Below are 26,172 nucleotides of genomic sequence, written 5' to 3'. Positions count from 1 at the left end.
GAACCAACAAGGCTCATTTTGTACAATATTAGAAATACATTAAAAATATGCACACAAAAAGTAATAAAAAAAAGCAAGTCCTTATTAAAATAAAAAAAGTAAATATTTTATTGCCTAAAATGCAAAACCACAGCATTCCTTTAATGTATGCTTGATCATTTAGAGCAAAGGACGCATCTGCAGCTGAAAACATCCCAATATCAACATGCAAAAAGCTCTTCTGCTGAACATTATTACAGTGTAGGGCTGATCTGGTCACTATTCTTTCACTTAATCGAATAATAAATTGGTAGCAAAAAGGGCTTAATAAAAGTTTTTTGTTTAGTTTAGTTTGTTATTTTTTCACAGAGTTTGAATCAGGTGAAGCTAAACGTAGGCTGCTTGAGGAATGCTTGGTAAAGCAAATTTACAGACAGAGGTGGATTCTTTTCTTTTTGGCTGAAATGGGAAATGTATGTATTTTTTTTACAACTTTGGATTAATTAGGTTGCCATTTTAGAAAATAACCATTTTTCAGTCTATTTACTCCAGTTAACTATTAATCTATTACTAAATTAGGTGCCTATTATTTCAATAATCGATTCATCTCGATTAATCCAATGAATCGATTCAGTCCTAATTATGATGAAGTAGTGTTTTTCCTCACACTGTAGGAACAATACTTGTCTATGCTTTTTGTAATTAGTTTGACTAATTTTACCTTTATTTTACAATTCAAGATGATTGAGAACAAATTCTCATTTTTAACAATGACCTTTTCAGAAAACATCAAAATATCATACAGCAGAAAACAGAAATAAATAAATAAAACTATATTCATACTGACAAAATGTACCAAATACAAACGATAAGTCAACAGTTTTAAAAAGCAGGTACATCGATCATGTACTATGTTTTTACTGAGTTGATGAAGATCGATATTGACGTTAGCATTTTGATCTTTAGGTTTTTTCTGTACGTTTTTTCAATCATTGGATTCAACACAATAAAATTTTGCAGATGATAGTTTTATTGATGAGTTTGTACCAATTTATTAACCAAGTACAAAGTTCTTCATGCATTGTTAGCTCTGAAGATCTCACGTACAGCCCTAATGTTCACATGCTGTAGCATTTCTAAATCCTCGGGACTCTGCAGGAGCGACGTTGAACATTTTCAAATACATGTACATGCACTGAAGTCCCGATGAGAAAAATATCAATGAAACGTTCCCGAGTCATCGGGGATCACCTCTGTATCTTTTTGTGTTGTGTTAAGCACCCATATGTTCCTTTGAGGGTTCTACAGGATCGGTCGTCTAAACCTAAACGCAGCGCCGTGGCTTTAAGATCTATATTCCTTTCTTCTGCAAAGACTCCGGAGCGTATCCTAGATGCTTCAAAAACAAGGGCAAACTCAAGTTACGCTCCATCCCCGACAGCGGAGCGTTAATTTGTGGCACGAGTGATGATGTGTGTGTGCGCTTGTGCGAACAGGGTATGTGAAAAGCAATGGGAACTCTCTCAAGGTCAGGCAGCAGATAAATGCTCTTTCTTGGTTAAAGTGGGTTTTTTTTTGTATAATGAGCCTCTTTTCCTCATTTTTTTTCCCCTTTTGCTAATGAGAGATAATGGGCCTGCCTACAGTCGGGCACGGCGCCAACACGTGCCACCCTCTCCCCGCACGGCTGGGGCTGTAGTAGCTGGAGGCCTGCCAGCACTGGTACAGTAACAGCCCCATACAGTAACACACGCGCACACACACACACACACACACACCCAGTTGTGGCACAATACACACTGCTTTCTTCTTTTCAACAAGCTTTGAGTTTTATTGCTTCAGTGGTGCTGGATATGTGCAAACACTCTAAATCGACAGCAAAACACAAACACATCTGGAGCCGTGTTCGCTGCCAGAGACGCGCGCTTTATAAGCTAATTAATAGGAAGTTATGAGATTTATTTTAACTCTGAGAGCTCCATTTGATGATGCGGAGGCAAAACTTCAACAAAAAACATATAACGAGGAGAAACTTGGACGGACAGCTGCAACACACATACACACGCATACACTTATATACATACACGCAACCTCAAAGCGTGCACAGAAGCATCTGTGGTCTTCTGGGCAAAGCTGTTCATTTTCTGGAGATAAACACCTCAGCTCCTCAGAAAGGAACTGAGCAGCTGGAGAATTTATGCCAACACCACTTGAAAGGTCTCCTCTCCACTCCGTCTCTCTCTCAGACTCCAACAAAGCACAAACTCTCTACAGTGAAGCCCTTCATATACATACCTCTGCTCCTATTAATGCTGCTGAATATATTGCACCCGATATTTGTTCTATGGTTTATCCAAAGAAATATTCATTTTTAAGTGTGTTTTTTTTTATAATTATTTTTACCAACCTGTGTTAAGAATTTTTTTTGCTGTTTTTCTACTTTTTGTTTAAATTAAATGGCAATCCTGTGAACTCAATCTGCTCAACTTCAAAGTGGCTTCCTCAAACTATTCAAAAAACAAAACAATACAAGTCTCAGTTTCCACACATGTTCTAGCAGGTACATTTTAGGGAAGCTACCAAACTTCAGCCCAGAGAAATAAACAGACACGAGTATTTATTCTCCAGGTACATAATATCATTTTATAGCATAATTAAGTAACTACATTACCTTCAAAATGCAGTTTATATCAAACATGACATAAAGGAAATCTGACTTCACAATTTGACACCTTGAAGTTGGGCCTCTGTCTCTTTAAGAAGCTCCTGCTCTTTCTGATGCTCCGTCTCCTGCACATTATGTCGTTTACAAACATTCTTAGGAGCGTTGCACTCAGAAGTGGTCTGCACACTCGAAGCGGCACTAGGTGTTTGCTAATTGCTGCTGCCGCTAGTTCATAGGAGCTGAGTGGGGAAGGTGCACCATACTGCTTCCTCTTACTATAGCTCATCAGTGTCAAAACAAACAGTGGTGTTTTTTTGAGAAAACACAGCTAAAAGTGAGGCTGAGCAGGTACATGCTACGATGTTTCAGGATTTAATCTTTTAAGGAACCAACCGTTCATCAGGCGAATCCACATGGAAGGTCCTTTCAATGACAGTGGTCCACTGAAGGCAGCGTATGATGAAGGTGTTTGGCTTCGGCCTCTCTGTCTTCATCAGCTGGCATTCTGGAATAAAAGCCCAAGTAGTGAATTGTTAGGAGAAAGGATTTTATCCTCAAAACACAAAATAAAGAGAGCAAAGCAAAATTTATACGAAGTTCAGATCTCAAGAAGACAACTGAAAGAAGTAAAACCTTTTCTTAATTATTGTAGACTTAAAATTGTCAAGTTCGGGTTTTTTTATGTATTTCAGTTTTTATTTCTTATGTAAGATAAATATCATAAAAAGAAATAAATGTACCTTTTTCCAGTCAGCCCTGCATAATAAGTTTTAAAGTGCTTTAATGTTGGCTGCAGCCTCTATATAGCTGGAAACTCACTGGGAGTCTTGCGCTGAAACAACAAGTTGTCATGAAGAGAACACAGTTCGTGTTTTAATTTGTTGGTGTAAAAATAGGAAATCACTCCGAAAGCCGATAACTTAAAAAAAGCTGCTTTCTTGTGCCAAAGGATCTTATGTGTTGCGTCGCACACGCATCTGGCGGCTCTCCGATGAGACACATTTCTATGAGAACAGGCAGCCCAGTAGGCCGTTATTACACAGAAGCATAATACAGTACACAAACACAGAAACGTCGGCATACAGAGCCAGATGGGTCTGTGAGCTCGCTGTGGGAAGGAATGCATCTTCATTGTCCCCTCAGCAGTCTCTGTGCTTATGAAGGACATGAAGTGGTGTAAAACAGCATTACGATCCATCTTCTGTCCTCTCATCTGCCCCGCTTGTTCTACACGGCTCAGCCTTCATTTCCTCTCCTCGTTTCCCCTCTCCTCTCCTTTTTGACTTCCTGTCCGTCCAATCAGAGCCTCTGCTTCCTTTATCTCTCCTGTCTGTCCATCACATCTCCTATCACTTTCTCCTAACAGGATTTGTACACGCTTTTTTCCCCCTTGTCTTTTATTTTTTACATTTTCCTTTCAAGACATTTGCAGACTGAAAACGTCAGAGTTCCCAGTTCTTCTAGTGTTTTTGTTCAGTACTTTAAGAAAAAACACGCATTGTAGAGAGTGTGCTTTACATATGAAACTTGAAAGACACAAGAAAAACGGCAAGGAAGATAAGACAAGATACGAAAGAAGGAAGGAGGAAAAGACTGATTGAAAGAGAAAGACAAAAACAACAATAAAAGAAGGAAGGACAATAGTAATGATTGGCATAAGTAGGAAAGAAAGGGCAGAATGAGGAAAAGAAGAAAGAATACAAAGAACAGAAGGGTCCAAAGAAGCAACGAGTTAAGGAAGGAGACAATAAATGAAGAAAGAAGGCAAGGAATGAAGGAAAGGCAAGAATGAATTAGAAAAGAGAAAGGAATTAAAGAAGATACATAAGAGACAAGAGAGAGTGAGGAATGAAGAGAAACAGGAAGGAAGGAAATGTGGAATAAAAGACAGAGGATTTACCAAAGAAGGTGAAGAAGTTAAGAGAAGATAAAACTGAAGAATAAAAAACAAGGAAGGAAGATAGGAAGTTAATGAGGAAGGAAAGTTACATAATAGCAAGGAAGGTAGGATGCAAGGACAGGAGGAGGGAACGAGGACATTATGTTGGATAGAAGGAAGAAAGGAGGCCAACCAAGAAAGGAAAGGAGGAAAAGAAGAATGAATGGTTTTCAAAGGACAGAGATGGAGGGAAAACAGGATGGACACAATAAATAAAGTAAGAGTAGGAAAAGGAAGGAAAGAAACAAGACAGAAAGTATGGAAGAAACCTACTTTCATACTTTCTTAATATGTCCTTTATATTGTCTGAAAGGACATCTTTCAGACAATGGGATACGAAATGAGGTCTGGAAATACAAATACTTATCCCCGCTTTCGTTTTCCCATTTTTGCCCAGACTTGACAATCTGATCGATCAAATTTCAGACGTTTCCCAGATCACGAAGGAGGCCTTTGTTTTGAGCGTGGCCCAGCTCAGCATGTCAAGGCTCAGTCTAAATATAGACAGGAAGGTTAATGGCAAAACCACCCAGGTCATCCACGCAGCGGCGCCTCAATGTAAAGTCAAACAAAGCGGTTGCTACCTGACTCGTGAACAGGGCCTGCTGCGCTGCCAGTAAACAAGGTCACACTATTGTCGGTGCCAAAACAAAACCTAATGTCCTCACATGGACACACACAGGCAACTCTATGTAAAATGAACTTTGAGTGTTAGCTGAAATTGGGTTGTTTGCCACAGCAGGCGACGGTGAGGTCTGTGTAGCAGTTTAGCGTGTGTGTGTGTGTGTGTCAAGCTTGTATGTATGAGTCCCTCTGCAGGGAACAGGCCTGTACCATCTCTGTTCCATCTGACCACTTCTGTTGTTCGCACACACAAACGCACGTAGACACACACTTCTGCACACAAGTAAACAAATACACACAGGGAACACACACGCCACCTGGCTTCCCAGCTTTGGGCAACAGATGTGGCGGAGCCGGTGCTGTGCCAAGCAGCCGGGGCCGGATGTATGGCCTGGCTTGTCCTCCGCGCAAACTCTTTTTCCTCTTTTTTTCCCCTCTTCTTCCCTCCATCTCCAACCCGGTGATCACCTCCTCCTCCCTGTCTGTTCAGCACTCCTCCTTCCCTCTCCAACACACCTCATCCATAAAAGGCCTCTCCTTTCATTCCTCCATCTCCATCCTCACTCCTCCAAGATTTCCTCTTCCTCTCTTTTTCCCTCCACTGCCACCTCTGATCCTCTCCCATCCCTCATTCTCCATACTTTTCCTCCTTTCCAGGGTTGCGTCCTTCCCTCCTCCCGTGTCCTTCGGCGTACCGTTTCTTTCTCGCTTTCTCTGAGGTATCGGTTTGTAAGCCGCCATTTATCGTGTTTTCTCTTTTGGCGCTCAAGCAGCCAGTTCTTCTGTATCATTCTCGACTCAACTCCGCAGACTAATCACACGAAGCTTTCCTGAAGCCATCTGATTTTATCGGACTAAGCCTGTTATGGTTTCATTTTGATTAATTTAAAGACAGTAATTGAGAGTGTTTTAGTTTTTTATTCATATCTAAAGGACCCAAGCATAATTACAGTAGACGTAGAAGGTGACATCTGCATCAGCTTAGTGGATGTCTGATTACGTTCACAAAACGGAAAAAAACATAATCATGTCACAGATTAAACTGCTAAATGATAAGCGTTCGTTTACATATTAGGAGATGGATGTTGGGTGATAAGTGGCATATTTAAAAAATATACAATAATTAAAATGTAATCTCTGCGAATGAAAACCTGGGAAGGATTTTAAGCTGAAAACATTTTAGCATCTGCTTCGTCTGAAAAGCTTTACTGCTGTTAAATTTCGTTTCAAGTATATTTATAAACCCAGCTTTTTTTGAAAAACAAAAATCTGAAGAGTTGACATTTGTAGTACTAAAGCAACATTTTCGTTTTTAAAGTTTAAAGTTTACATTTGTGCATTTTGGGTTTGCAAAACATATCTTCATTTTTGATTAAGTTGTGTGGAGTTTGCAGATTTATTAGACCTCCAACTAGGGGTGGGCGATATGGACTTCAAATTTTATCACAATATTTTGTGGTACTATTATGATAATTTAGATTATGATTAAAAAACTATTCATTACTTATTTTTAAGCATTCAATAGTTTTGCAGGACAGTGACAGTATTGCGTAGCATTTATAACACTAAAAACAGAAATATTGCTCCTATAAAACATTTTCATCTGAATTATGCTTCTTCACGATGTCGCTTGAAAAAAAGTGTGGTTTATATTACTAAACTCATATTTATTGATGCTCACATGGAACAAGAATAAAATAATAACCTTTGTCTCTGTCCTGATTGGCCAGTTTCATTAACCACTGTCCAATCTCTCTGGGGGTACAGACTCAAGAAGCACATGTGGTGATCAGCAAATCTTTCATACATACATGTCTGCTTTGTATCAGATGTTCACAAACTGCACAGAATTAAATCTCAACTACAAATGTTTTTAACAGACACAAATCCATTTTCTACAAATACAAAAACTTTAATTACAAAGGCAAACAAACCTCTGTTTGTCTGATTATTCGTTGCATAAGCTTGCGCACTTGACTTATAGGTATGGACAAGATTAGTTTGCATATCCAATACCAAATGGGAAATATTTAATGTAACAAATGAAGGTGATGCTGGAAATTATGCATTAGGTTAGTCTTGGTGAGACAATAACTGGAAAACTAAACATGTTCACAATGTCCTGGAGTCTGCTAACCACTACATCCTCTAATAATTAGAGGATGTAGTGGCTCCTGTAACACACCACCACGCTGTGAAGATGGACAACAGAGATAATGACTGCATTGATGGATGTAATATTACCCCGAGGCTCTGTTTGATGGAACTATAGGAAGATACATGGCAACATTTCAGTAAAACATGGGCTATAATTTCCTTCAGATATAGAAATCTGCTATAGTTTCTAAACCAGCTGCACCGATTCTTCTCTAAACTTAACAGGTTGATTAGCAGGTTGTGATGTCATTATTACGCCAAGACAAGGTCAACTTTATGCATACGTTTAAACTACAGTCTATATTCTCCAAGGCAGAACAAAACGAATATATTCATGTGCTGGCAATGCCTTAAAGACAGGTGGCATACAATTAATGCTTTCTGATTTTATAGGTGAGTGTTTAAAGTTTATTTGTCTCACATACTCTGATTAATTTCACTCATTTCAACGTTTTTTAGTTCAGACGTACAGAAAACTCAGATAGCCACACTGCATATTTTCAGCTTGATCGACCCTCTTTTCAAAAATGTGAATGGCTGCATTCTCTACAGAATACACACAAAGACTGAGCTTTACTGATGCTAACCCGCGCTAACTGCTCATTTAAAATGGCTTAAAATGTACATCTAGTAAGAAATCCAGTAAGGGAAAACTTTATTTTACACTCATGTCTCTGTCACCTGAATAGGGCAGTTTCATCTCTGCTACTGATCTAAAAACTTAATGACAACAGAGCACAGGAAGGAAAAAAAGCTTCACTTTAAATGCACTAACTAGGGGTTTTATTGAGACTAAATCGGGAATTGTCTGGTCAAAGTTTCCAAAATTGGAAATCAAAGAACAAGAGTAGAGTAAAGAATCTGTGGCAGTGTGTAAATGTCACTGCAACATACTTGCTACTGAAAAGTTATTTAGAGGATAAGGGAGGTCTGCATCCTGAGGTTTCTCTTTGTAGCCGATGAAGGAGCCGTCTGTCTTCAGCAGGAAGTAACGTGGCCGCCAGTTCTTTATGTATTCACCTGGACAGAGACGCAAATACACAGAGAGGGAAATGTAAGCATATATTTTAATACTTGGTGCAAACACTGTGGATAGAAGATCATGAGGGATCGTGATGTTTCTCAGGGTTGTAACAGTTAATCAGTATAATGTATGGAAAGTAGGATTAACAACAAAAATAATGATGCGGATCATTTAAATATTGACTTTATTCCCCGGACGGTTAAGAGCCGCTCAACTGTCATCTGTTCTGATTATATGACACACACTTTTACACACTGTAGTATTTATACACACAAATACATACACACACACAGACACAACATCTCTACAGCTCCCACAACGCCTGCCAGATTCAGATCGGATTATCATGTAAAAAATGAAAGAGAAAAAAAAAGAAAAAAACATGTTTACCAGCGCAACACTCAACATATCCATGCCAGAAACATCATCTGGCTGATACATGGGCAGGTGTTGAGGTGATGACCCTTCCACCACACACACTAATACACACAAACCACTGGTCAGCTGCAGCGACACAGGATGAGATGATGTGACATGAGACCAAACAGGATTACACATGGAGGAGTTATTCTTCTTAGACGTCAGCGGGAACGACGAACATCTGCTGCGCATCTGCCGACAAAAGTATTATCCGACCGCGCGTTGGCACCGGTGAGTGACCGCTGCCTTTTTAGCCGACCCACAAGAGGATTACACGAGTGTCAAACACCACGCCACGGTGGTGGATAACGCACACCGGGAACATGGAGCCACATATGGGTTAAACTGCACATAGATGTGGATTCGCATAGGTTTTTTTGAGAATAAAGAAATTATTCTGTGCATAACTTTACGTGCACAGAATACGTTTGCACAGACGCATTCACACCCAGCAACAGATTTTTGATTTTTGTCAGGTTACAATCACACGCTTCGGTTCATTTTATTGGGATTTTATTTGACAGACCAACACAAAGTAGTGCATAATAGTTAAGTGGAAGGAAAATTATACATGATTTTAAACATTTTTACAAGAGTCTAAAAAGTGTGGGGTGCATTTGTATTCAACGCCCTATGAATGCAAATTTTGTTTACAGAGACCTCAATCATTTTATTCGTGGTTTTGATTGTGTGAAGTTTTTATTTGTGTCTAATTTATTGTTTTTTGGTTGTGTTCTATTATGGATGTTTAAAATATCTTCCAGCTCCAGTGCTAAGCATTCTTAAAGCTTATTGACTTTAAATTATTATGCCATTATTCATCTATTACTTGAAGACGGTCTCAAAGCAATAATGTTATGGTTCATCGCAATAATTACTTGGACAGTTTAACATCCAGGCCTATTTTTGGGTGTATCTATATACCAGCTTTGCACATTTAGATGCTAAAAATTTTAGCCCACTGTTCTTTGCAAAATAGCAGTAGTTTGGGAAGAGTTAGTTCAAAAAACAAAAACTCAGTTGGATTTAAGTTTTGGCTTTGACTAGGCCATTCTAGAAAATTTAAAAGCTCAGAAAGGATTCTCCTGTAGTTCCGGCTGAATGTTTAGCATTGTGCCTATGCTGAAAGGTAAACCTTTTATCAGACTAGCTCTATATTTTACTCCATTCGACTTCCAATCAAGCCGAATGGAGTAAAATATTCATCAACAGCATGATACTGCCACCACCATGTGTGACTGCTGCAGAGTGATGTCTTGTTAAACATGGAACCTCTATAAGGCCCTCACAGAACATCTTTATTTACACTGAGATTAAATTACACAGCAATTTAGTGACTTTTAAAGGCAACTGACTGAACTGCGTTTTCTTCAGGGCATTAGACTAAAGGGTCTTGTGTCCCGCTCTGATCACCTTGTTTCAGTTCATTCTCCAGGAGAAGAGAACAGTCGGAGTGTCTGTGTTCTATTTGTGACATCCATTTAAAGCAGAAATGACAGCAGGCCGCGCTCGTTAACACGTCGCAGGAAAACACCTGCTCCGCCGAAGGAACCATGCGAGCGCCGGCCCCGCCGGTACCTCTGGGTGCTGGTGAGGATGCACATGTTGGCGTGTGTGTGTGTGACAGTGCGTTGGTGACTAGAACGAACCGCCACACAGGGACAGAGGGACACCAACAAAAAAAAAAGAAAGAAAGAAAAGGAAAAACACACTGGTGGGTGCCAGTGTATTACTAAGGCTACAGAATCACACCTCTCCTCTCTTCTCTCTGTTTTTCACAAATACACCCACTCTCTCCAGCTCTCTCGTTTCCTTCTCCTGTTCTTTCAGGAACAAAGCATATTCTCTGGATCACTTGCTACTTATAAACAGAGTGCCGTGAGAGGGGTTGGACGGGAGGGCTGGAGAGAGGCATAAGGAAGAGGGAGAAGAAAATATTCTAAGAGGCAAGATGAAAACACACACACACACACACACACACACACACACACACACACACACACAGAGAGCAAAAAGTTAACTGAGAGTAAGCCTAAATAAAACATGTCACAAACGATGACAAACCAATAAAAGACAAGCCTTTATTAGACAGATCATGCTGACTGAAGTTATCATCTGGAAAGGAGGAACTTTCTTCAACTACAAACTGGATTGCAGAAAGATGGATGGACTGTCAAAATGGATGAGGATGAGGAAAAAAAGTTGAACTGATAAAACTATTATAAACTGGCTGCGACTACTGGCTCACTGGTCCACGTCCAGTCATTTCTATGAGTCAGATTCTGGATGAGGTGTCCAACCAATGGAAGCCTGTGGTTGGCCGCTTCATCCCTCAGCTGTCCAGTACAACTGAAAACATTTAAGCGATCCTTATGGCCAGGCCGAGATGCTACGCGTGTGTACGTATGTGTGTGTTTCTGCGTGTCCACTGAGGGTGGCAGGGGAGGGGGCAGCCAGGGGTGGCACAGACGGAGAAAGAGGGGACGGACAGTTGTCTGCGCGCGCGTGGCTCCTAACAAACGCGGCGGCGAGTGCGCGTACACTCGCAGGCGGGCTAAAAACAATTCGGCTCCGACCGTTCCAACTCTCCGTATGATCCAACGGTGTTCTGTCAAGCTATCCCGTCTTGGCCCTGCCTGTAATGAGTCCAGCGAGCTCTCCCACTCTGGACAGCTTGTCTGGGGAGCCACATGTCTCTAGTTTGGACTGCTGGAGAAAACAGAACAGCCGGTCTCCTTCCCACACCATCTCTCTCAGACTCCTCACTTCACTTTCATTTAGTTCTCTGCACAACTTTACTTTTCCCTTCAGGCCAATTAGAAAATACTACGCTGCAGAGCACGGAGCAAACCACGTAGGTTATCTGAAGGATCAAAAAGGGCAGAGGCCTTTAAAGTCCTAATTGTTCAGCTGGTTCAAAACCAATATCTGCTTCAGTGGTGGCTACTGGTCATTTCACCGCTTTGCTACTTTGGACCTCTGTAATCGTTTGTACCCAAATTTTTCAGGCATGCTGCCATCTGCCATGGGTCAAGGCAAAGTGGCAGTAGGTAACTTTTATAAACAATATCCTGTTTTACTAAATTGTTTAAACTGTCACCATGTTATGACAGTACAACATGAGTTGGATAATCAGAGAAGAAAAAAATTAGCTTCTCTGCCTTTTTACTGTGGTCCGAAAGCCATCTGCAGAAATACACTGCTGATTGTTTGTCAGAAACAACCAATCAGAGGCAGGAGGAGGGTCTTAGCGCTGTCAATAAATCTTCTGTACGCACAACTCACACCCTTCCCTTGCTCTGGTAAGCTACAGCTTATACACCGGCCACGTCAGATAATACTACCTATCTGTGAATGCTAAGGCTAGTTGGCATGGTCACAGATTACTGCATATAAACAGTTTCCCTGTAACAGTGTGTTACCATGGCAACGCATGCAGGTACATTGGAGAAACAATTAAGTTATTAAAGGAGGATAGGACATTTTTAAAATAAAATTTCACAATTAAATTGATAGACTTGACCCATGGCAAATAATGAAAGAGAAAATATAGTCTGAATTATGTGTTTCGATTCTTGAACATTTCACACATCAATATGCATTGATCCTGTTTGGTCTCATGTCACACATCGGTGTTCCACATTGCAGGTTTAGCTTTACCAACCTCTAGAGCTTTTGATCTGTAAACCTAGAACTTCTCTGTACGCTACATTGTAGTATGCTTAAATTCAAAATTAGCGACATAAAAACAAACCGAAATTTTTTTTTTTTATGTACGCATTGTAGCAAAAATCTTTATTATAACTACTGACCAGCTTTTTTGCATGTTTCTACTACTGTTTTGATTTCTGAGCTCCACATCACTGAGGTTGGATGGTCTCCTTGCCTTCACCCTTATCTTTTAGTTTCCTTCTACACACTATTAGATTCAGGTCCGGACTCTGGCTGTGTCGCTTCAAAACGTTAATTGAAAAAAATAACATAAAAACTAAATCTGCCACTGGCATGAAGAATTTTGGGGATAACTATGTAGTGGGTTAAGTTCATGCGTATGAAATCATTTGTTTATGAATCGGTTATGAAAAAATTATGAGGGCTCAAAATTGGGGATATTGGCAAAGAGGTAAACTGACCCAGAGGCTTCAGCAGTGCTTTCTAAATGTTCCATTTTATATTTAGTTGGCATTCTTTACTAGATTTATTGTTTGGACATTGAGAGATCTAAGTGATCCGAAACATGAGAGTAGTACCTGTCTGCTGTAAAACAAGTGAAATAAAGAGGTGAACTCTTTTACGTGTTGATGTTTGAGAGGCACAAACTAAGCAGCGGAAACAGAGCCAGAGCTTTTTAGAAGTCATTTCGAATTTCTATGAGAAATAAATCTTGCTGGCACATCTTCCAGTTGCAGCTTGTGGATTTAGCAGTAAGAGGCACAGATGAATCAGCTGTGACTGCGTCTGTTCCAAGGTTTCTGATTGGAATTAGAACAATGCGCTCGCTAACTGTCACTCAATTAGCAGACCCATTAGCTGTTCACATCGGGACAGAGGGGAGACTGCGAGATTGAAATGCATTAAGGAGACAGGTACACATGGCTGTGCTGAACGTCAGCCAGCACAATCGAAATGAGGCACAAACTTGTGCAAACTTTACACTTTCTCCCACTGCTCAGTCTTACACAAAGTCCTTCAAGACACCCGGCACACCTTTATTCTCCTAGTTTGATGTATTCTAGCTAAAAACATGGTAGACAAAAGGAGGAAAAGCCATAATGGCAATTAAATAAATAACTCCGTAACTATGTGAGCTCACCAGCCATTTGTTAATCAACCCAAACAGGGATTTAATTTAATGCTTTGGCCAAGGCAGGCGCTGATATGCAGATGGTGCAATAGACTGGGCTGTGTGACTGGCGCTCTGGAAGCTGGAGAGCTGGTTAGTGGTGGAGTACAGAGGCAGGCAGAGGCAGAGATACGGGTGGACTGAAATTCCTGCCATGTTCCAATGCGTAGACCGCCCCAACCCAAAGAAACAACACTGCACACACACATACAGCTACACAGATCCACATTAATACACTATTTTAATTACCAGTTTTACTAAAAACAAATACCAGACAAATACAAACGGGAGATGTTTTATTGTTTAACAAAACTGGCGAAAAAGCAAAAGTAGACTTCAAAAACCTAGGAGCACATTTTTTCACTCCAGATATCAAGGACAAAGGTAATAGCCAAATAGACAACTGAGAAAAAGCAACCCTCTTTGCTGATTAAGAGTCTTCACCTCATACTTGCTGTCGAGCACAGAAGTGAAGCACTGATGAGTTGGGATTGCTTTCAAAGGACTTAGAAACCGTACAATCATTCACCAGATCCATGGTTTTCAAACTTTTAGAGGTAGAGGTAGCTCTGATGCTGCTCAGAAGAAAGTTTGGCTTAAATTGTATCAGTTATTCTTGAATATAAACAGTTCTACCGTAATGTGGCGCTAATAAGTAGGAGCCAGAAAGATCACTCACCCAAATTTGTCTTTGCTTTATCAGAAACTGTGCAAAAAGGCAGTGGAGGCAATTTTGAGAACTCCCTGGATGAACTTCACTGTACAAAGTGATGGTGGCTAGAGATTCTGCATTTCATTCATCATTTGATTAGGGGACACATGAAACCAAACTTAACTGGGTTCCATTGTTGTGAAGTACTGTATGTGTGAAAAAATAGCTAAATACAAATTGTAATAAGTGCAGACAATTTGTTTTTTTGCACTGCTTACAGTTTAGCAAAGCTTTGATTAAATAACAGTTCAGAGTTTTATATACGTTTTTGATTCCCTTGCTTAGCATTTATTTACCTAGAAAGCCTGGTAAAGCCTTAGAAGATTGTTTTGCTTTTTATATAACTGTACAAAGAGATATGCCAAGGTTATATCATACTGCAGTCACGTAAATACACAATAGACACCTTAAAACTGTAGACAAGGTCCTTGGGGACACTTTAGAAAAGCAATATCTAGCATAAATTTGGACAAATCCACTACATATCTGGGCATTATTTAGTTCTTAAAACTTGCCATAATTTAATTTTAGGAAATGTTCTGTATTTTTTTTAATCAGAAAGGAACAGTAAATGAGACAGAACCAGTTGAACATCAGACAGGAGACTATTGTGTCAAAGGAGTGATGGAAGGGGGAGGTAATTGTGGGCAGCACAGGAGTTGGGGAGGTTGAAAGGTTAAGAAAGTGAGGAATTGTGTCGGTAAGACGCTTGAGGAAGACATCTGTCCCACAGTTTGTCCATGGAGGACGGGAACTGGTTGAAGCTCATGATTTCGGGCAGGAAATCCCAAAATGTGAAAACATTATTAAGAAAAAATAAGTGAGAAAAGAACATCCTCCTCTCTGCAGATCCACAGTGAATAGATACGTTTACAAGGACATGGCTGTGTGCGTGACCCCAACCCCAGCAGTTTTAACTCCAGTCTGCTCAGACATCTTAAGGCGAATCTAGCCTCTTCAAAGCCAATCCACTTAAACTGCGTTAGTCTCATTATCACACTGGGCCTGGATTTTGAGCTCGTTTGTGTGTATGTGTGTGTGCGAGTTCGTGTAAATGCTTTAAATACAATTCCAATCCCTGACACTATAAAAGCGGAGCTGCATGTTCTTCTAAAAACTTAAGGGGTGTTTTCGCTCTTACATAACAGGACAGGATTCAAAGAAACACATTCACTTTGAAGCCGGAGTTGCCGCTGCGTTTAAAGGTTCGATGCTGGCGTGCAGACACTACAGTAGTGTAGGGATGAATAAAGTGCTGGAATTGAGGAATGACAAAGATGAAGGCTGAGCCTTAGAAACTCATGCGAGAAGGGCCTTACTGTAAGCTGCTGAGGCCGTGATGGTTCCAGAGAGCCGGGACAGGGCAGCATGGCAGATTGAGTGGAAACCCATGGGAGAGTGGTTTTCCCTTGGGGGCCGAAGGGGGCAATAGGAGGTTTTACCCAGCCAGCTGCACACAGCCAGAGTCTGCTGCTAGTCTGTGCTTGGTGCATGCAAACACACACAAGCCCATGCATGGATGCGTGCATGCATGCTACCATGGTGTCCCTCTGCTCCCCCAGCTGGTACAAAAAGAGCTGCTCACACATACCCCAACTTTTCTCAATGCCATGTCGCTATGGACACTCACTGGTCCAAGGAACCTGAAGTTGACTGTACAATCTCCTGTTCATTTTTACTCGAGGTTTACCTAAGACAAAACAGCTGAGTATCTCCTCACTAATTGCATTTAAATATCATCTTACTGTTCGTTCTAAATGTCTCAGATGTCAGTTATTTGGAAAAAACTAAGAAACCGGATACATAATAGAAAATAACAAAACTAAAAACTCTGATTATATTATCAGTACCATAACATAACAATCCCATCCCCTGTTTTATATGTGCAATTTTTTCCTACTCCTTTTTCTGCTGCAGTACCGCTACAATCCAGTAGATGGTGGTGGCTCCTTGGATCACCACTGCTGCGATGCTGACACAGAGCCTGAGAGTGAGTGGCAGACATGGTGCAGCCAAGACGACTCTCATCCTAATCCTCACCATACTGATGTGTGTGTATGTGAGAGAGAGAGAGAGAGAGTGTCTCTGTGTGTGGACAATATATGTAAAATGCTCTCCCTGGGAGTCTGTCAGTTTGTGTGGGTGTGGGCATTTCTGCCTTCAGACATTTTAAACCTCAATTTGTGTGAAGAATGTGTCGCTTCCTATAAGAACCATAAGATTTACTGTGGTAGTAGCATATTAGCATCTTAGTAGAGCGCTGCAGCTCAGTGGCACTTGTGCCAGACAGGAGGCTTTGGTTACCAAGCTAAACTGTTGGTGGGTGAAGGTCACTTAGCCAAGGCTACTCCAATCTTATCAGACTTTATGACTCTAGCCACTTTATTTCCCCTTTTGACCTGGTATAACTAAAGAAAAATACATTGGGCACTTTTTTTTTTCTTAAAATTGATTTTTCAAAATGTGATTAGTCATTTCATATTAATTATAATGTCAAATTGGTTCTTACTATTGGTAATTGTATGATTCAGGTAATGGCTTGAGGCTTTGACTTAAAACCGATGACGAGGTAATCAAAGATGACAGTAGAAGGAGATGGTGGGAAACTATTTGAAGATGACCAAAAGACTGAACACAATGAAGCCAAGTGGCTCCGCCTCCCATGAGGGTTTGACCCTTACCTGTTGATGAACATGTGGGAATTGGAAAAGTTTCTGCCTTTTGGGAAACTTTTGAAGATGACGATTTACATTATCTCGCAGTTTACCACGTCAACTATTTTCATTTTGGGTTTACGAGAAAGTAATAGTAAAAACCTTGTTTTACAGATCTCCAGCAAACACTACAGTTTTATTCAATAAATTAAAATACACAACTGGATGAGTCTCATTTGTCAGATTTCAAGTACCTTTTGAAAATAACTACCTTCAAGCCGGTATTAAACATGCATTTCATTAAGCCCACGTTTCTGTTTTTCAAAGTAGTTCTTGTTTACAGGTCGGATGCAATATTAAAGCGCGTTTTTATTAACTAGAAAACTATAAAAAAATTATACTAGAAACTCATCATGATTAAGGAAAATAAAGGTGTTCAAACATCAGTCTTTGTCTAATTAATCTACATGATGTGTTTAACTTGGTAGTGGACTTACTAAAATAAATGGATTTTTCAATAATATTTTAATTTATAGAATGGGTCTGTATATAGATAATTAACAATGAGCTAATGATGAGTGAAAAACTGGAAAACTGAAAACACCAGAGATCAGAAATTAGCCACTAAATTCTGATCGGTGCATCTCGAATAATAAATCATATCATCACCATTTGGATCAGAAAGTCAAAAAATGCTATTAAAATGTAACAGATGTGGTTTATTCCATCGTTTCATTGTTTTTTGGTCTGCGAAGTGAACAGGCACAAGAACAGGACACCAGGACTCCCACCTGGCCCCGTGTGACCTCCTGTCCACTACATGCTCACAACAATCGCTGCTCTTCACACGTTACAAAACTTTGGCAGCTCTTTGCAGCCAGTTCTCTCACATCTCATTCAGAGATTCTGAAAACATGCCAAAATAAATACAAGAGACTTATCTTTTTTAAGGAAGAGTCAAAAAGAACATACTGTCAGCACAGAGCAAAAGGCTTTTAAAATATTATATTATCAAGCAAGGAAACTCAGGTTTCGTCTATGGTTAATCCTATCAGGAATATTAAAACACAGCTCAGTCAGAAGGTCTATATCCCTAACATACACACATCCATCAACCCACCCACACACAACTAGCAATGCGAACACGGCTTGGGGAAGAAAAAAACCCCATAAAGACTGATCTGCTTGGATGTCTTCTAGCGCATCAAGAAGGTAAAAATACTATCTGAGCGAACCAGAACAAAAAGCCCTTGCATTTTAACACGCGATAACATTAGAAATGCCATGGCGCTTGTCTTCAAAATGCAGTGAATCCAATGCGATTAGGGAAGGCACACACAGCCAATGAGCTGGCTAATCAAATTGCATTGATTGCTGGTTTATTGCCTCTTTTTCTTCCCTCTCTTTTGGAGGGCTCTGCATGTTGGCATCATTGATTTTCTTTTTTTTTTTTTTACATCATTGATGTCTACATTAATCAGTTTATTTATGCAAAATGCTTCCTATACAGATTTATTGGCTAAAAAAAAAACACTGCATCATTTGTAAAATAAAGGGACCTGTTGAAGAGAAATCACTTTCAACCAAAGCCATCTGCTACAACCTTCTTTTTTTTTTAAAGAATTTGTGATTTGCGGTTCGACTCCAAATATTTGTTTATTTTCAGTCGAAGTGCGTATGACGCCGATGCTGTTCACACACAAATATCATTCAAATGACGCTCAGGAAAAGAAAATTGACGCTCGTCGAGTCATGCTCCGTCCCATCTTTTTTCATTTCATTCAGCAATTATTACTTGCACACATTTCTTTGAGATCCTGACATTCATATTCAAATTCTCATTCTGTGTCTTTGCCTCATTGGATGCGAAACCGTCCAATCAGAGAAGCGGAGGAGCGCAGCTGGACAAATCAGTCAATAAGAAGAAGTGACATCAGAAAAAGAAGGGGAAGGTCAGGCAGACAGGCCGACAGACACAGCTGTCCAACTATCGCCTACAACAGACAAGCAACATGGAGCGTGTGTGTGTGTGTGTGTGTATTGTGGAGCCCAACCCTGTCCAGTTGAGCAGTGGTGAACAGGTGCAAAGCTTTGTGCTTGTGTGTATGTTGGCGTGTGTGCGCGCGCGTGTGTGTGTGTGTGTAAGTCACCATTATTCCAGAGTGGCCCTGTATTATTAATTCAGAATCGCTGGGCTGGGGCTGTGGGCAGCAGCTGGTCTTGCGAGCGCATGCATGCGCTTGTGTGGACAACATAAGACCCCCTCTGGTCTTTTGTGAAGCCTTCGTACTTTTCCAAGAGCAACATAAAAGCCCGGAGCTGCATGTTTCTCCTTCGAATGCACATGTTCACACGGAACACACACGAATACCGCTGAGCACAATTGCCGAGTCCATTGGGGAAAGAGTAAACAATCAAGTGCCATACCCCAAGTATTGTCAAGTGCACCGCCCGCTCCCTCTCACACACCCCCAGCCCACAGTGGCTGACACACACACCAGCCCAGTCGTGCTTCATTCAAAGGTTTCATTCATGTGTTAGACTGAAGGGCCAGCAGTAAGTGCTCTCCACCTAACTAACTGCTGCTCTCTGTTCCCCTCTCCGTCCTGGTTGGCTACCTGTCTGGACTCTCCACCTGCTCCAGCCCAGGCCCATCTGTCCACGCATGAAGTATAAAACATCAAATGTGGAATTTCCTACACTTCTGTTTGTACAGATAGACAGGAGAAACATCAATGATAATAAAACCGATACCTTTTTATCGGTGTGATTATTGTAACTCACATTCCGGCTATGGCCTATAGTAAAGCAATTTTTTGTTTGTTTTTAATCAAATAGGGAATTCTTATCAAACTTCATCCTCTTTTTGAAAAGTTGCGGTTTCAAACCTGCAAATTTACTGTTCCACAAGCGTTTAACCTCTTAAATGAGACCAGAGAAATGCCAGTGATATTTTAACTGCAGCGCCTATAAAAAGTATTAATCACCCCGTTGGATGGTTTATTTTTTTTATTGCCTTAACAAATCAACCGTGATCAAGCAAAAAAAAAAAAAACTTTAATGTGAAAACTGAATTCTACAAAATGACAATAAAAACTGTGTAAGACCTGCCAGATTCAAATATATTTTTCATTGATGTGTTTACAGGCTGGGAAGGTGTAGCAAAGCCAATCAATTTGCTATATCTACTCTGCCAATGACTGGTCAAGGGGATAACTGGTGCATTTCTAATGAGAAGACACTGGTGTTAGTTAGTGTGAGCTTCTAAAACACACCTGACTTTGAACAAATAAGTGTTATGGCAATATTACTGTATATGGTTTATTAGATTTAAAGGGGAAATTAAACACTTCTCATTTTGCATTTAGTTTCAGACTACAGCAAAACATCAAATATCTTTTGGTTTCATTTAATTGAAAATGTTTATACAGAATGCCAGACACCATGAGATGTTCTGCATCACTTTCTTCTGTAATATTTGTAAAATACTGAAATGTGTGTGAAACCTCCTGTTCAATCCAACAAAATATCAGGAGGAGCATATCCCAGGTCTGTTAAAACTCAAGATAATATGATATTGCGATGAAACCACAGAGCAACATCTGAATATAGCAGATGTTGCTTCTCTTCTCTTGTTCTCTACCACAAATCCCCGTCCCATACAGCGGTCTGCTGATGAACCCCCTGCTCTGCTGTGAGACATCTGCACCTCACTCACTGTTTCTTTATTTCGTTTCCGTCTCGTCTTTTAACACACACGCACACACCACACACAACATTCTTCGCTTAATGACAGATGGCAAGTCAACAATCGTATAGCATCAGCCTCCCCAAAACATAGACACACACACACACCCCGCATGCACACACACAAACAAACACCAACTCCTTGTGCTGGTGTCCCTTTGTGCCCTGTTAAATGCTTTGATTTGTCTCTTATTGACGGTGTGTGCGCAGGGGTGTATGTGTGTGTGTGTGTCTCTCTCTTTACCTTGGTATATTAAGCACCAGTTTAATGAGAGCATGCTAAGAAGTGGGCCCCAGCCAGTGGACCATATGGGGGCCATTTAGCCCCCTCAGAACCTCGAGCCAAGCCTCGCTGACATGATTACCACCACCGTCCGCTGCTCTACACCAGTGTCAGAGTGGGAATGGGGAATTTTATCATGGACAGCTAATTAATGACTGCAAATTGGCAACGAGAGGTGGAGGAGGAAAAGAGGATAAAACATTTTATCACTGCTCAATCTCTCGTACCTCTGGCTTTACCCGGCTGAATAACTGATGTACAAAAACCACGGAGATTGCAACCACACTCACACAGATGCATACGTAAGGCAGTCACATTTCAGTTAAGCTAAAACACATTTCCATAGTTCTTTCTTGCAATAACAATCATATTTTATGTATGTTTAAGCCCAGGGAGCGTTATTCAAACTGAAAATCTTAGTTGTTAAAGGGAGTTGCTCCTCTCCACTGTCACCATATCCTTCCTCAGGAGGAAGATTCCCTCAAAGTCAATGACTCAATCTAACTGGCTGGGCTTCCTTAAGACATTTTACCTATTGTCATTATTAAATTAACTTGCTTTGATCATATCATGCAGTAATTAGGATCACATTAGACTGTATATCGGGAGTTTTCACACCTGAAAGTCCAGTAGACTCGGTTTTATTGGGCACCAAAGTTGCAACATTTGTTACATTTTCATGATCCCAGTTGGATTTCACATGCCCTGACATAAATTGGACATGCACGTCTTGTTAAGCTCCTTAAGATGACATTGGCTGTGTGTTGATGCTACACAGTATAAGTAAACCAAATTCAATTAAACTGGTCTACATCAGTGCATTCATGCATGACTAACATTTTCATTGTCTGTCTGTGTAGCCAGGCAGGCTAAGGCTAGCGGTTTGGTTAATCCTGTCAGAGACAGATTACAGGTGGGAAGATATAAATAGAATCACTGTCCCTTTAACCTGACCACCTCCTTTTGCAGCTCAACTATTAAGACAGGCGGAAGAAAAGCAAGCCAAGCCTACTGGAAGTTGTCCAGAATAGATGTTTATTTGATGGAAAGGCCACACGGACTTGATGGTGCATCCTACAATGCTAAATAAATATGTGCAGATAAGTTCTCAGGGTTCAGACATGCAATCTTTGATTCCACTAAGGGACTTTACACTTACTCTACTAGAGAGGCCTGTTTATGATGGTGTGTACACCACTATGGTATAGGCGAGATTGGAGATTGGATCAGTATTGCCACTGGATTATTCTGCATGTACTGCTGCTGCACTGTGTGCAAGTTTATTAGCACTTACTTACTAAGAAATGTGGATGAAAACATGTATGTGTCCCTCACATGCAGTCTCTTCACAGAGAAAGTACTGTATTTGAGGCAACAGGGAAAAGGTGGGGATTAAAGTCTGCAAGGATTTTTCAGCAACATTGTGACAACTGAGGATTCAGCAGTTCCTGGATCTGTTTCCTGTACAACCTGAATAGTTGTATGCTGGTACAGACCCTACTTCCATGCAAGGATAGAACAAAAATACTGACATTACCCACAGAAATAATGTGCAAAGAGGATTCTATGAGTTATCATTTGATAAAAGCCATACACTAAATTTGCATCCAAAGGATGTTTCCATTGAAAAGTTTTCTCACCTAGGCTCCAGGACACAGTTGAGACCAAAATTATCGATATCCCTTTGAGATTTAGGTTTAAAGTAATCTTTTATTTTCCCCCAGCATGTTTTTTTTCTGACTGGAAATTATACTAACAATTTAGTAATGTCCTGATTTGAGTCTGACAGAACATCTGTGGAGGAAGATAAAGAGTAGAATAATGGGAAGGAGGCCTTCAAAATACCAGTGGAAACATGAAAAAGTTGTGTCAGCACTTATAAAAAGGGTTAGAATACTAGAACGCCAATAAAGAATTTTCTACTTATTATAGAAAAGAGTATAAATAATTTTCAACATTTTACTTTTTTAATTAAATGTAGAAAAAAATCACAAAAAACCAAACATTTTTTTCAAACAAACATCTTGGTTGAATGAAAAACAATCTATATTAGCCTGGGTTATAAATAATTTTGAGCCTAACCATAAACTTTCCACCATAAGAACAAACTAATTCATTTTTCAAAAATCAAATGGGTCAAAGTGAAAGGGTTGGTTTTCACTGCAAATCTGATGTTGTAGTTGGTTCCACATTATATTCTCTTCTTAATAAAACTACAGTGACAGAAAGGAAGGCTGTACTTTTATTTTACTTGGTGTTGGTGAGGTGAGGTGCTGAACTTAGAAAATCTACTCAGAAAAAAAGAATCATGGTGGCTGACACTTTTAGCAGCACGTCAGAACAACTGCAGGTAAAGAAAACCTTGCTTATTAAAAAGTAAGTATTGGATACGCTTGTCAGGTTTGCACACTAATGACAACTCCCTAGTGGGTAAGACTTGTAATAAGGTGGAGATATAAGGTAGGATTTGCTGACAGTGGTAGGATTAAATGTAAGGTCTCTCTGTTTCCAGAACAGGAATGACTGGAAGATGACGACTATGACAGTAACAGTCACTTGACAAAGAACGAACTGTGCGCAACCACAGATCGCAGAACTGTTTAAGGCTGCTGGTATAACCCATAGTATAGGTTTTCCCAAACAGACTGTAGTGTGTTATCTAAGTACATGAAACCCAAGGAGTATAACGCAGTCATGATCAACTGTGGAAATGGGACAAGAGAGAAAATCGATTTTCAGAACAGTGCTTAAGCAAGTTCAAAGAGGATTAATGTACAGTTTTGTAATCAGGGACTGCTGAAGAAAAAATGTCATTGGTCACCACATGAACAAGATACTGGGTAACAGTGTGAAAGAAACATGTGTTACTGGAGTCATAAAGTTGTCAATAATTGGTACTGAGGGCAAGAAAATTCTCTTTGAGGTTTTGTTCTCAAAGTTCTGTTAAAGTACAGGACTTTTGAATTAAACAAAATGGCCAAGATTGTTGTTGGAAACTGTTTCATGCAAAAGGCTACTTTGCTTCATGGGGATTATTTTTGGTGTGTGTGTGTGGGCGTCTGTCCACACACACACACCAAATCTCGTCAAGATTGTCTTGACGAGAGCAAGACAATCTTGCTCTCGTCAATCTTGTTGACGAGAGCAAGATTGTTCCATGAAGTTTATTAGCGTTAGAACATTAGCATAGTTTGTGGAGTTAAAAATTCAGGCCTTACCATCAAAGAAAATTTTGCATCCAAGTACTAAAGTTGCTGTCAGAGTGGCACCAGCAGATCCCAAGGCCTAAGGCTTAAATGTCTTAGTGAGTACAGTAAGTTATAAGTTTGATACCTCGCCAACATCAGTCAGCAATGACATCTGAAGCATCAGATGTTTCAAATGTCAAAGGAAATGTATTCATTTGGCAGCAAAACCAAAGAGATGGAAACTGGACTGATCTTCAGCTATGGTGGCAGATATGAAACTATATATATTATTCATTGTGAATTTACTGTTCAGAATGTGTATCACACCAACCTCTGGTTTGTCACAAAAACAGACAAACTTCAGAAAAAGTGATAGAAAATGTTTAGCTTTTTGGAGACTGTTTTTAAAACCTTCATATCTGTAATACTGTTGTTAATTTAAAAACCCTACTGTAACTTTAGTTGTATTATTTGATAGGAGGAGACTTTTGGAAAAAAAAAAACTTAAACAAAAACTTAAACATACAAATTTCACTAAAACATAACTAAAAGCAAGTGGTATTATTTGCCCACTGTGGTGCCTCTCCTGCAGTCTAGCTCTTACAGTAGTTGTTACCCACTTGGCATTCATCTGTTTGCCTATGTCAGCCAAACCCACCCATACTCAAGCCTCCCTCCACTAACCCTATCCCAAAGCCAAATCCAAACAGCCCTCACTACCACAAAAAGTAAACTACACTCCACCTCTCTGGCCTAATCTCTGTTAGCACATTTAAACAGAGACTATGGTTTTCCACATCTACTCAGATGGCTTATCAAGTAAGGAAAACGCTGTCACCGTCAATAAATCAAAATGGTAGTAAAGGGAAATTGAAACACGAGTTGACAAGGATCCTTTTATAAACACAAATGGACATCTGCAGTAATAAGGAAGAAACGGGTAAAATAAACCAGAGAAAGCAAAATATTGAGACAGAATAGAGAAATCAATGTTTAGTGTTGGACAATTGTTTATGTTATGACATTAACCTTTCATATTTCCTTCAGATAAAAATGCATTCTCCAAAAACAACATCCTCTGGCATTTGACAAATTATTTCCTGCAGATATATAGAAAGTTTTTAAAAGACTCTGAATGCGGTGAAACAGTGCTGGAAAAACATTCTGTGGACTTTTGGACGTTGCATTCAATTACGGCACAGTACTTCAGAACAAGATTGTCATGCTGACAAACATGGTAGTAGAAGTGTGATGATCTGAGGCTGCCTGGCTGCTTCAGGAACTGAAGGATCTGCCGTAAATAACGAAAGAACACAATTCTAAAAGAGACAGCTAGACATCAGTTTGCAACCTTCAACTGCAGCGCACTTGGGTTATGCAGCAGGACAAAAGTCTACTTCTGACTGCTTACAAATATGGTTTTGGAGAGGCGTGGTCAATTTACAATGTGACTTTAAGTAGGTCATTCATGCTAGAAAAGACACATGTGTGGTTGAATTGAAATAATTCGGCAAAAAAAAGGAAGAAAAAGAGTGGGCTAAACCTTCACAGGGACTTTACAGACTCCTTACCAGTTATGAGAACACTTAGGGCACTTGTTGCTGCAAGGGTGTAGGGGGAAAATACTATTTCACATAAGGCCAGGTTGATTGTGATACCGCTCCCTCCCTAATAATTGCTATAGTTAAAAAGACATAGTCTTTTTAATTGTGGCATCTAAATGAGTTGATGTCTTTTGTATCAACTCAGGTTATCTTAAGTAAAATTCTATGCGACTAACAATGAAAATTTGATTTCAAAAAAATCTTAAGAGTGGGTTCGTTTTTACGACACTATAAAAGATTTAAATGAATAGGTCTGATTACAACAAAATATATAAATAGTAGTGAGAACAATTAGTAAATAGTGCCTGAGCAAATCTCCAAGCATCCGTCCAT

The 26,172-nt window shown here is 39.9% G+C and overlaps 1 protein-coding gene across 1 annotated transcript in view; it reads right to left on the bottom strand.

Moving 5' to 3' along the window:
* Nucleotides 1-26,172, bottom strand: part of LOC102237954 (RAC-gamma serine/threonine-protein kinase) — a 60,278-nt gene that overhangs the window by 26,818 nt on the left and 7,288 nt on the right. The window contains exons 2-3 of the mRNA XM_023327972.1: nucleotides 8,259-8,384; nucleotides 3,038-3,149 (exon numbers count right to left, since the gene is read on the bottom strand). Of these exons, the coding sequence (XP_023183740.1) occupies nucleotides 3,038-3,149; nucleotides 8,259-8,384 (238 nt within the window). The remainder of the gene's footprint in view (nucleotides 1-3,037; nucleotides 3,150-8,258; nucleotides 8,385-26,172) is intronic.

This window comes from Xiphophorus maculatus, chromosome 22 (genome assembly GCF_002775205.1).
Source record: "Xiphophorus maculatus strain JP 163 A chromosome 22, X_maculatus-5.0-male, whole genome shotgun sequence".
Lineage (NCBI taxonomy): Eukaryota > Metazoa > Chordata > Actinopteri > Cyprinodontiformes > Poeciliidae > Xiphophorus > Xiphophorus maculatus.
The sequence above is the reverse complement of the archived record's forward strand: the minus strand, read 5'-3'. Positions and strand labels throughout refer to the sequence as shown.